The 10,419-nt window shown below is 42.9% G+C and overlaps 1 protein-coding gene across 2 annotated transcripts in view; it reads right to left on the reverse strand.

Moving 5' to 3' along the window:
• Positions 1-9,525, reverse strand: part of LOC122542788 (protein phosphatase 1 regulatory subunit 37-like) — a 53,889-nt gene extending 44,364 nt beyond the window's left edge. For both annotated transcript variants that reach the window (XM_043680833.2, XM_087984116.1), the window contains exon 1: positions 7,331-9,525. In XM_043680833.2, the coding sequence (XP_043536768.2) occupies positions 7,331-9,158 (1,828 nt within the window). In that variant the 5' untranslated portion in view covers positions 9,159-9,525. The remainder of the gene's footprint in view (positions 1-7,330) is intronic.
• Between the last annotated feature and the right edge of the window lie 894 nt (positions 9,526-10,419).

Consider the following 10,419-nt stretch of genomic DNA (forward strand, 5'->3'; position numbering starts at 1 on the left):
AGGAAAACTTCTTGAACAGTTTTACTCCCCTTATCCCAAAGGGGCAATCTGGAGAAGGTTCACGATTGATTCTGGATAATGAGGGATTTTCATATGATGAGTGGTTGAATAGGTTGGGTTTGTATTCATTGGAATTTAGAAGAAATGAAAGATGACCTTATTGAAATAGCTTATTCTTAGGGAGGCTTGAAAGAGTAGATGCAGAATACTTTGTAGAAAAGATCGTTTATGGCACAATTTCTTTCCTTATACAACTGCATGGTATTGCCTCATTCATGCATTCATCTGATCACATCACTGCATTCTTTTATTCCCCCCCCCCCACTAAAACTGCAGGTACAGTGAGTACAATCTGTCTGTCCCAATGTATGCTATGTACAATTGATTGATTAAGATTTTCCATGCGATCATTGTGTTTGCCTTATGCTATACTATCTCTCTGGAGCTATGTGGCTAAAAACAATTTCACTACCAGCTAGACACATAGGAAACTGCCTGAAGTACAAAAGGTTTGAGTGGGATTATGCAAGGGACCACATCTCTACACATCAAGTGTTTTGTCCCTCAGTATCATGCTGCACACAAGCAGAAGCTATTTGCTTTTATCTGAAGTACAAACAAAGGGCCTTCCTAACACCTCAATCTTGAAATCAAAACAACTTGTTCCTCATCCTGTGGAATCCCCGACTGTCCTCTGTCTCTGCTTCCTGCCACAGACCTCCACTTCCAAGTCAGAGTTGCCTTAGCATTAGTTCATTCTCCTTATATTATCTCACACCCATTTCAGAGTTACAAACCTCCAGTACCTGTACTGTGGGGCTCAAAGCAAGGCAACAAATGAACAAACCAATCAGCCAATTTTTAACAACATCCAGTTGGTTACAAAGTGACAGAATTCACTTCCATTCCACTGACCTCTAAGCATAGAGTCATGAAGGGATGGGGTCTAGGATTTTGAAATGCATGTGCAAGAAAATAGGTAACTATTTTAAGAAAAAAAAAAGAGGATTGGGAAGGATTACAATAATCCCATTGTATAAAACAAAAATTACACTGGTACCCAGTCACAATGTCCCAAGTCTCCTTTGAAAGCATCTCAAATATGTGTTAACCCTGCACCTAGAAAAGCAAGGGAAGCAGGCGCATGGAAACAACACCAGCTGCAAGTATCTCTCCAAGCTACATCCCATCCTGACTCTGAAATACATCACTGCTCCTTCAATGCCACTGGGTCAAAATCATGGAACTCCCTTTCTTACAGCACTATAGGTGCACCTGGATTCTAGCGGTTAAAGAAGGTTTGACAGAGACCGGAGGGGCAACTTTTTCACATACAGGGTGGTGTAACCATGGAATGAATCACCAGAGGAAGTGGTAGATGCAAGTACATTTAGAACATTTAAAAGACATTTGATACATGCATAGGAAAGATTTAGGGGGACATGGGCCAAACACAGGCAAGTGAAACTAGTTTAGCTTGGGAAATCTGGTCAGTATGGACGGGGTTGGACTGAAGGGTCTGTTTCCTTGCTGGATGACTATAACAGCTCATCACTACCTTCTTAAAAGCAATTAGGAATGGGCAATAAATGTTGGTAATGCCAATGACATCAACATTGTGTGAATGAATAATGGCAATGTGCAGAAAGATATCATGGTCGATCCCTTGTCCCTACTGTAGGTTGGAGGGCAAGCGTTTCTTGTTCTCTCCACTTGAGAAATACCATGCACTATAAAACATGGACAGACAATTACAAATAAATCTAAGGTCAGATTAACCTTGTATGTGGCATCCTGCACACTCAAAATAACCTCTCATCTACTAGACCCGCATGCTAAAAATGTCCAATTGCAGGAGAGTAATCATTGCCAGAGAAACAGTACTCCTGCAAGTCATGAGTCACACAGCATGGAAACAGTCCATGCCAACCTGGTTTCCCAAAGTAAACTAGTCTATTTGCCCTAACTTAGCCCCTATAAACCTTTCCTTTTTGTGTAACTGTCCAAATATCTTTTAAATATCGTAATTGTACCTCATCCACCACTTTGTCAGGCAGTTCATTCTACATAGGAACCACCCTCTGCATGAAACAGTTGCCCTCAGGACCCTTCTAAATCTTCCTCCTCTCACCTTAACGTTATGCCCTCTAGTTTTGAATTCCCCTACCCTCAGAAAAAGACATTTGCTATTCACTGTAACTGTGCTCATGATTTTATAAATCTCTATAAGATCACCCCTAAACAGCCTATGCTCCAGGGAAAAAACATCCAAGCCTATCTAGAAGTAGGAATTTATCTATATGCCTTGTTTCTTAATAAGAAACGGTAGAACTAACTGAAGGCTGGTTGTGCACCTACTTATAAATTCAATTCTTAGTCTCTCCTGATACACCAGATATTCTGGCCTGTGCTAAGATGACAAATCTACTAATGCACCTCTCAAACTAGAGCAAGTCTTTGCCTACAGCTGATATCTGGCTGCACAACTCCACCTGTCCAGCAGACAACTGTAACATGAAACTCATTTGTTGCGAACTAATGCTGGGTAATGCTAGTGAGCATTATACCTGTAATTGTCTGTAAATTGAGAATATGTTTAGCACTGAGGATAGGCAAAATGGTTAAGAATATTCTTGTATCGATGTAGTACAGTTAACTATTTGACGCAGGAATGTGAAATCTGCTTTAAGATGGCACCACAAAGAACAAAGTTCATCAGCACTTAAGTACCAACTTGTTTTAGCTCATTTGCTGCTGAAACTCTACATCTATGCCTTTGTTATTTCTAGATTTCACGGTCTGCTGGCCAGCCTCCCTTCCTGTAAACCTACGCTCAAGCAAAACTTAATCTGTTAGGAGCTTTCTTTTGTACATTTTCTAATCAACCTGTTCAGGAATGTTTTTATATGCCTATGGAACAGATGGGTTTTGAATCCAGGGCTTTCTGGTGGATACCACCACTAAACCACAAGAGCCACAGGCACATTTCTTTCCAGGAAGTCAGCAGACAACAATAGGTTCACGAAAATGAGGAGACAGTCAAAAGTGAAGCTCCATAATGTCTCAGATTTGAGATCTAGCCTACACCAGTTGCCTCACATCAGATGACACAGGGGTCCAGAGTAGACCGGACTCAGTGACCAAATTGACAAAAAGAGGAAGAGAGTCAACATGCTTGGTTTCCTGCTCCCAATCACTGGCTTGTATTCCTTCTCTTTTCCTGCTGATTGAATATTAGAGGATAACAAATCACATTAGGGCAGCCAATGGCGGAAAAACTCAATTCGGGAAGGCTTAGACCTTCAAACTGTAGTAGATTACGAGGATGGAAACTACACAAGATCCAAAAGTATCTATTATAAAACAGAATCAGTAATTATAAGTTAAGTGAAGCATAGTTGCTGAGCTACCACAAAGGGCAAAATGGCGTACTCTCAAATTCACCGTAAGACCTGACCTTTTATTTAAACTGTGTGATTAAATAAATTATATCTTTTAATGAAGATCTACTTATGTAACAGCTCCACAAAATGTGAACCTTTGAGAATCTAAATGAAAATTTGGAGGCTAGTACAATGGCAACATCTCAAAAGCATCTGGATAGGTTTATGAATAGGAAGGGTTTGGAGGGATATGGGCCAAGTGCTGGCAAATGGGACTAGATTAGGTTGGGATATCTGGTCAGCATGGACAAGTTGGACCAAAGGGTCTGTTTCCATGCTGTATGCCTCTACGACTCTATAAAAGAAGTTTCACCAACTATCAACTATTGTAATAAAAAAAATCTGTTTCATAAATTACTACTGAGGAAGAACATCTGTCATCCTACAAGGTCTGGCATACATTTTACTCCAGACATATAGCAATGTGGCTGATTCTTAATTTACCCTCTGAACTGGCCTAGCAAGCCACTTAGTTCAAGGACAATTAGAGATGGACAATAAAGTGATACTCACATCTCATGAAAAATAATTGACACACCTCTTCACAACACAGTGGTCTTGCAGGAAATAGTGCATTACAGATAGGAAAGATCTAGTAAGGACAAATGTTCCATTTGTCCATTTTCAACAAATGGAATTGATTGCAAAAGGAATGGAATATAAAAGTAGGAACATTTTGTTCCAGTTGCATAGGACATTGGTGAGACCACGTCTGGAGTACTGAGGAATCCGGTCTCCTTATTTGAGAATGAATATGCAGACAGTAGAATTGAGACCATATTCAGCACAAAAAGCCATTTGGCATGCTCCTACTCCCAAATTATGTTTATACAGAGGAACCTCAATTATCCAAATGACATGGGCAGGGAGAATTTTGTTTGGTTAATCGAATGTCAGATAACATAGTTAGCCAAGCATTGGGACCGTGTGATCTTGTTCAGATAACCTGAAATTCGATTAATCGAATGCTGGATAATTGAGGTTCCTCTGTATATGTATCACAATTGGACTAGATTATGAAAATGCCCTCTAACAGCATGTCAACACTCCCTCTCTATACTCAAATGTGCAACGGGGAGTCAGAAGGTTGTTGGCTTTCATAGAAATAATCGAGTTCCTGGGACAAAATTGGGTATGCATCTTTAAACAGATGTCAAATGTGACTTAGTTAGCAGCATTCCCACCTCTGAGTCCAAGTCCCACACCAGGATTTCAACACAAAAATCAAGACTGACACTCCAGTGCAGTGCTGAGGGAGTTCAGCAGTGCTGGAGGCGTTGCCACTCAGAAATTAAACTGGGTCCTCATCTGATGCTTGCGTGGATGTCAAAGATCCTACACATTATTTTGAAGATGAGCAGAAGAGTTCTCCTCGGTGTCGTGACGTTAAATTTACCCTTTGAACATCACAAAAACAAACAAACTTGGCATTAGTACATTGTTGTTTGTCAGAGTTTGCTGTATATAAATTAGCTAAGTTCCTACCTTACATCATGACTGCACTCCAAAAGTATTTTGCTCGATAAAAAGAAGTTTGGGACATCCAGGGATCTTAAAAGCCGCATATAAATCCAAGCTTTTCCTTTTCTTTTAACGTAACAGTGTTCCAAAGCGTTTTACAAGTATGTTACTGAACAGCTTGATGTGAATCATTTCAGGAGATATTATGGCAGGTGAGCAAAAGAGAAACTTAAAAGGAAGCCAGAGAGGTAGAACTAGACGGCATAAGTTGAGTTTGACAGGGGAAAGATATAAAAGGGACCTAAGGGGCAATCTTTTCATGCAGAGGGTGGTGTGTGAATGAAATGAACTTCCAGAGGAAGCGATGAAGCCTGGTACAATTACAACATTTAAAAGGCATCTGGGTGAGTTTATGAATAGGAAGGTTTATAGGGATATGGGCCAAGTGCTGACAAATGGGACTAGATTAGGTTAGGATATCTCGTCGGCATGGACGATTTGGACAAAAGGGTCTGATTCAGTGCTGTACATCTCTATAACTATCTCAGAGGATGGTGGCTGGGGAGGCTACAGAGAAAGAGCAGGGAGTTCAGGCCATAGAAAAGCTTGAATAAAAAAATGGAGAGTATTACTTAACCAGAGGCCAATGCAGATCAACGAGCTCAAGCTGATGGATGAAGGAACTTGATAGGGGTAACAAGGATTTAGATAACCTCTAGTTTTCTGAGTATGGAAAATGGAAGACGATAAGGACAGCATAATGGAACAGTCAACCAAAGGCATGGAGGAGGGTAACGACAGGAGATGAGCTGAGGTCCTGTGGAGACCGCAAAGTTATTGAGATGGAATCTCCATCCTAGCAATAGAGGATAAGTGTCAAAAGCTCCACTCAGGGCCACATTACACACTTGGTTGTGAAAAGTCAAGTTTAAGTTCAGACCAAAAGCATTCCTTCCCTTTTCAGACACTAATTTATTGTACGCATTTTCTGTTTTTATCCAGTAATCCATGCTGTAATATTTAACATTGGAATTTCCAAGGACGGATGTGTGTTCAAGTGTGATGCTCCACATCCATAGTAGGTAAATTCCAGTAACACAGACTGGCCCCATACATCAACAGCAAGCACCCCTCAGCCACCCAACATCAACCCTATCAGAACCTTGCAGTTTTCAAGAAAGTAGAAATTCTAAACCTGGAAATGCAGTTTGGATATTTCCACCTAGAAGAACAGGGGCAAGAGATGCATGGGAAAGCCTGCAAAGAGTGCCCTCCAAGACTGAAATTACATTACAATTCCTTCACTGTTGCCAGGTGAAAATCCTGAAATTTCCCAACAGGTTTGTAGATTCACTGTACCACAAGGACTGCAAGAGGGAAGCTTCTCAAAAGCAAGTAGGAATGGGGCAATAAATGTTAGGCAATGAATATTGCCACCTAGATCCTATGAATGAATTTTTAGGAACTATCTCAAAGTTTCCAAAACACCACACTGCACCTCCAACCAGGAACCCCAGAGATGCAGCCTAAACCTTTAGACATCCTGCCCTAACAGCAAGTGGGATCAGGGACATAGCAAAGATGGTGGGAGTGAATGGAATCAGGTTTCTGTTTTATGACATTCTATAGAGTCCACTTTCTCTCTCTCTCACACACACACACACACACCAGTTCCTCATTGTTTAAACAGTGAGCACTGACATCAAGGTGACTTGACTCAGCCCAACAAAACAAACAGAAAGTTAACATTAAAACCAGTTAGGACCAATTAAAACATCAATGACTCTGCCATGCACACCACTCTTGAAGTAAGGAAGATAAGATGGGGTCAACCAGTAATTTGACATGTCAGCAAAATCTTAGGTAAATTGCTATCCAACAAATGCAGACAGGAATTAAACGATAATTGAAAATTTAGACATTGGTCAGGGCATCCAACACCACACCCTTCCTCAACATACCACGACACTAATGAATGCAAATATATGCTCAAGTCAGCTCCTGGCATTTCAGCCAAGCGTTCACTTTCAATCCTCACAGAAAGTGAAAACACTGCTCAACCATGGCAAGCATCACTTCAATCCTGCCTTTATTTGGTTGCTGTGGGCATGAGAGATTGGGACCAACTGCTCATGGGGAAAATTAAACACAAACACTGTCTGCTTCTGGCCTATAACATCTATATACTTTCTAGCATGGATAGTGGTCGCTGGAGTGTGAATTCAGGCTCCCTCTCAGAGACCTCAGGCCTTGAAAGAAATTAAAGCAGACCCTGCTGCCACTCCATCTTAGAGCATGCAATTCAGCACAGTACAATTTACGTAAACCCATTCTGACACTTTTGTCTATTTAGCTCACGAGACATGTAAAAAGAGAATCAAGAGATAAACAAACATAAGAATAAAAAACATATCTCTAGGCTTTACCATGTCTCCAGGGGTCTTTCGGCTCCACAGCTCCAGAAACGATGGCCTCGTCAGAGGGAAAGGTTACTCGCTTCACGCTTTGTTTTGCCCGGCTGTCCACTGAGGGCAAGAGCAAAGTGGCATCTCCAGCCTGGTCCAGTGAGGAGGAGGTCAGTGCAAGAGGATGGGAGATGTCCCCCACTGGGGAGATTAAATCCAAACGGATCTGGGGCGAAGCAGAATATTTAGTGTAAGTGTCACATGCTGAAGTGTTCATCTGTAACCTGGCAGTGCCTGCTGCCAGGGGTAATGGCCCCTCACTGTCTGATTCAGTTTCCCTACACTCCTCCAACTGTTGGTCTGCACAGTTCTCTGCTTCCAAAATCAACGTGCAGTTTACCTTCTCCTGGTTTATACCTCGCTCCTTGCTGGCCTGTTGTATCAAGTTTGTATTCGCCTCCTGTATGGCAGTCAGTTCCAGATTTCGGCAGCTCCTCTCGCTGTCCATTTCTTTGCTGTTTTCACTGCTGCTGGTATTTGGCTCCCATTTCTGCAGTGCTTCAATTTTCACTTCCTGCAGTCTAGTCTCTGTTGATACACACTGTGTGAATTTATCTGTCGTTTGTACAGCAGACATGTTCTGTCTCCTCTCCTTTTCTTCCACTGTTCCTGTCTCAAGGCAGTTTTCCTCCACCATGTTTTCTTTCACCATACAATTGACCTCATGAATGCAGAGTACCTGGTCTATCCTCTCTTCTTTACCCCTTCGTGCAGACTTCCCTGACGACAGATCTTTGCCTCTGATATCATTGCTCACTCGTTCCTGGTATATTCGCCCCTTTGATTCTTCTTCGAGTTTCTGTGTGGATTCACTGTTTCCGGCTTCACACACCCCATCCTCTGACCCCAGTCCGTTTCTCCCGATCTCTGAACAGCTTCCCTTCTCAGCCTCCAAGACAAGTGCTCCCTCTTGCCTCCTCTCTTCTTTGGGATCCCTCTTAATCTCATTTTCTAACAGGCAGTCACCAGTAGCTCCTCTCACACCTTTCCCGTCATAAGCACAGACAATCTCTTCCTCAGTTGAGGAGGCTTTCGACCCACTGTTAACTATTATCTCAGTCTGGTTACCATTTATCTCGATTTCGCTCTGGCATTGATGGTCTCCACTTCCTGGGTCATAAGTATCACGTTCTCGGACATCATTACCTTGATTACTGCAGCTAACCTCGCCCAGATTAGCACTATTTTCCTGATGACAGCACGGCCTCCTGACAGAAGTATCATTAACATCCATGTCCCCTAGAATATTAGAATCCTGACCATAGCTGCAGTCCATGCTTTGATTAATATTAATCACTTGGCGGATTTCCAGTCTATCAGCCCGACTGTAGCAGTTGTCCACTCCCGGTTCAGTTTTATTTTCCAGTTGATGGGCTTGGTCTCCCCATGCAGGGGTACTAACCTCTCTCCTTCTCTGATTATCTCCCAGGGCATTACCACACTGACTGTGAAAGTAGCCCCCTCCGAGTTCGGTATTATTCTCATGCTGCTCTTCTGGATCAGTATTATTATTTTGACTATGGTCAAAACCCCCCTGAAGCTGGGAATCAGCCTGTGGCAGGGAGTTATTAGTCTTATTATCGCAATAATTATCTTGAAGGTCAGTATTATTCACTTGCTGCTCTAATGGGTCAATACTATTACACTTATTGTGGTTAAAACCTCCCTGAAGCAGGGAATCAGCCAAACCTGGAGTATTACCACTTTGACTGAGACAACAGTCTCCTCTTATATTATTCTCTAGCTGGTGGGTTTGGTCTTCCCTGTGAGGGGTATTACTAACCTCCATCTCTTCCAGGTTATTACGATCCTCAATATACCAGTAAATCAGGTCAGTATGGTACTCTCCCTGCTCTATTAGATCAATATTATAAGGCTGATAATTGTTTATCGCCTTTTTGGAACTGGTGATCAACCTGTTCCAGTGTATTACTACCCCTAATATGGCAACAGCCCTGTCAGAGGTCAGGATTATTTGCTCTCAATTGTGAAAGTTAAAGTTTCACTGGAGCTGGAAATCAGCCTGTTCCACAAAATTATGACCCTAATTGTTGCAGCAATTCTTTCCTGCAATATTATCTCTATGATTAAAGTACAGAGTTGGAAATTAGCCTGCTCAAGAGTAATGGTCCCCGAACTATAGCAATAATTCTCACAAGGTTACTTTTTTTTGCTGTTTTCCTAGGTCAGTACCATTATTGTAACTGCAGTTAAAGCTTCCTTGCAGCTGCTCTAGAGAATTATTACACAGATTAAGGCAGTAATTCTCTCCCAGGTCAGTATTATTCTCGAGCAACTTTGACGGTTCGGTATTATGACCCTGACTGTAGTTAAAGCTGGGGGCAGCAGCTCACTCGCAAAGACAGTATTGTTCTCCGACTGGCGAGTTTGGGCTCTCCCTCACCTACAGCCCTTCCTGGGGCTTGGGGGAGGGCTTAGAGACAGATTTTCCTCCCCACCCCCACCCCCCTCCCCCCAGTGTCTGGAAAGGGGGGTGGTGGTGATTAAAGCTCGTCTTTACTCCTTTCTCCCTCCTCTCAGCACCCTATGGGTCTCAGGAAGTGACTCCTTCCATCCACCCTGATGATTCTCTCTGCACCCCCCGGGGCTCCTCTCACTGACTGAGGTCCTGGTCGCACTTGGGGCCTATTTAAAGACCAATCGAACCCCCCCTCCCCAAATATTGGAGGGAGGGGGCAGGGGAAGAAGACTTCGAATTAGCGTCTCCCAGGCGGCGACGACTGCTGCTGCTTTCCACTGACTGACTCCATACCCCCGGCTTTTCTTATCCTCAAAACCACCCCCCCACGATCCCGACGCTGTCTCCGCCGCTTCTCTGACTAATCGAATCGATTGTTGTCTTGGGGGGAGGGAGGAGAAAACAAATCGCGCACCTCACCTCCCGTCCGCACATTCGCCACCGCCCGCGCAAACGTAAGGTGACGAGAGAAAATGTTAATCGTCTTCCAGATTCCGCCCCGGTTCCGAATAACTGCTTTAAATTCGCTTGTATTTTTAATCAAAGTAATGAAGAGGTCTGCCGCTGGTTT

The sequence above is a fragment of the Chiloscyllium plagiosum genome, unplaced genomic scaffold (assembly GCF_037043375.1).
Source record: "Chiloscyllium plagiosum isolate Xiang-an unplaced genomic scaffold, Cpla_swu_hap1 HiC_scaffold_47, whole genome shotgun sequence".
NCBI lineage: Eukaryota > Metazoa > Chordata > Chondrichthyes > Orectolobiformes > Hemiscylliidae > Chiloscyllium > Chiloscyllium plagiosum.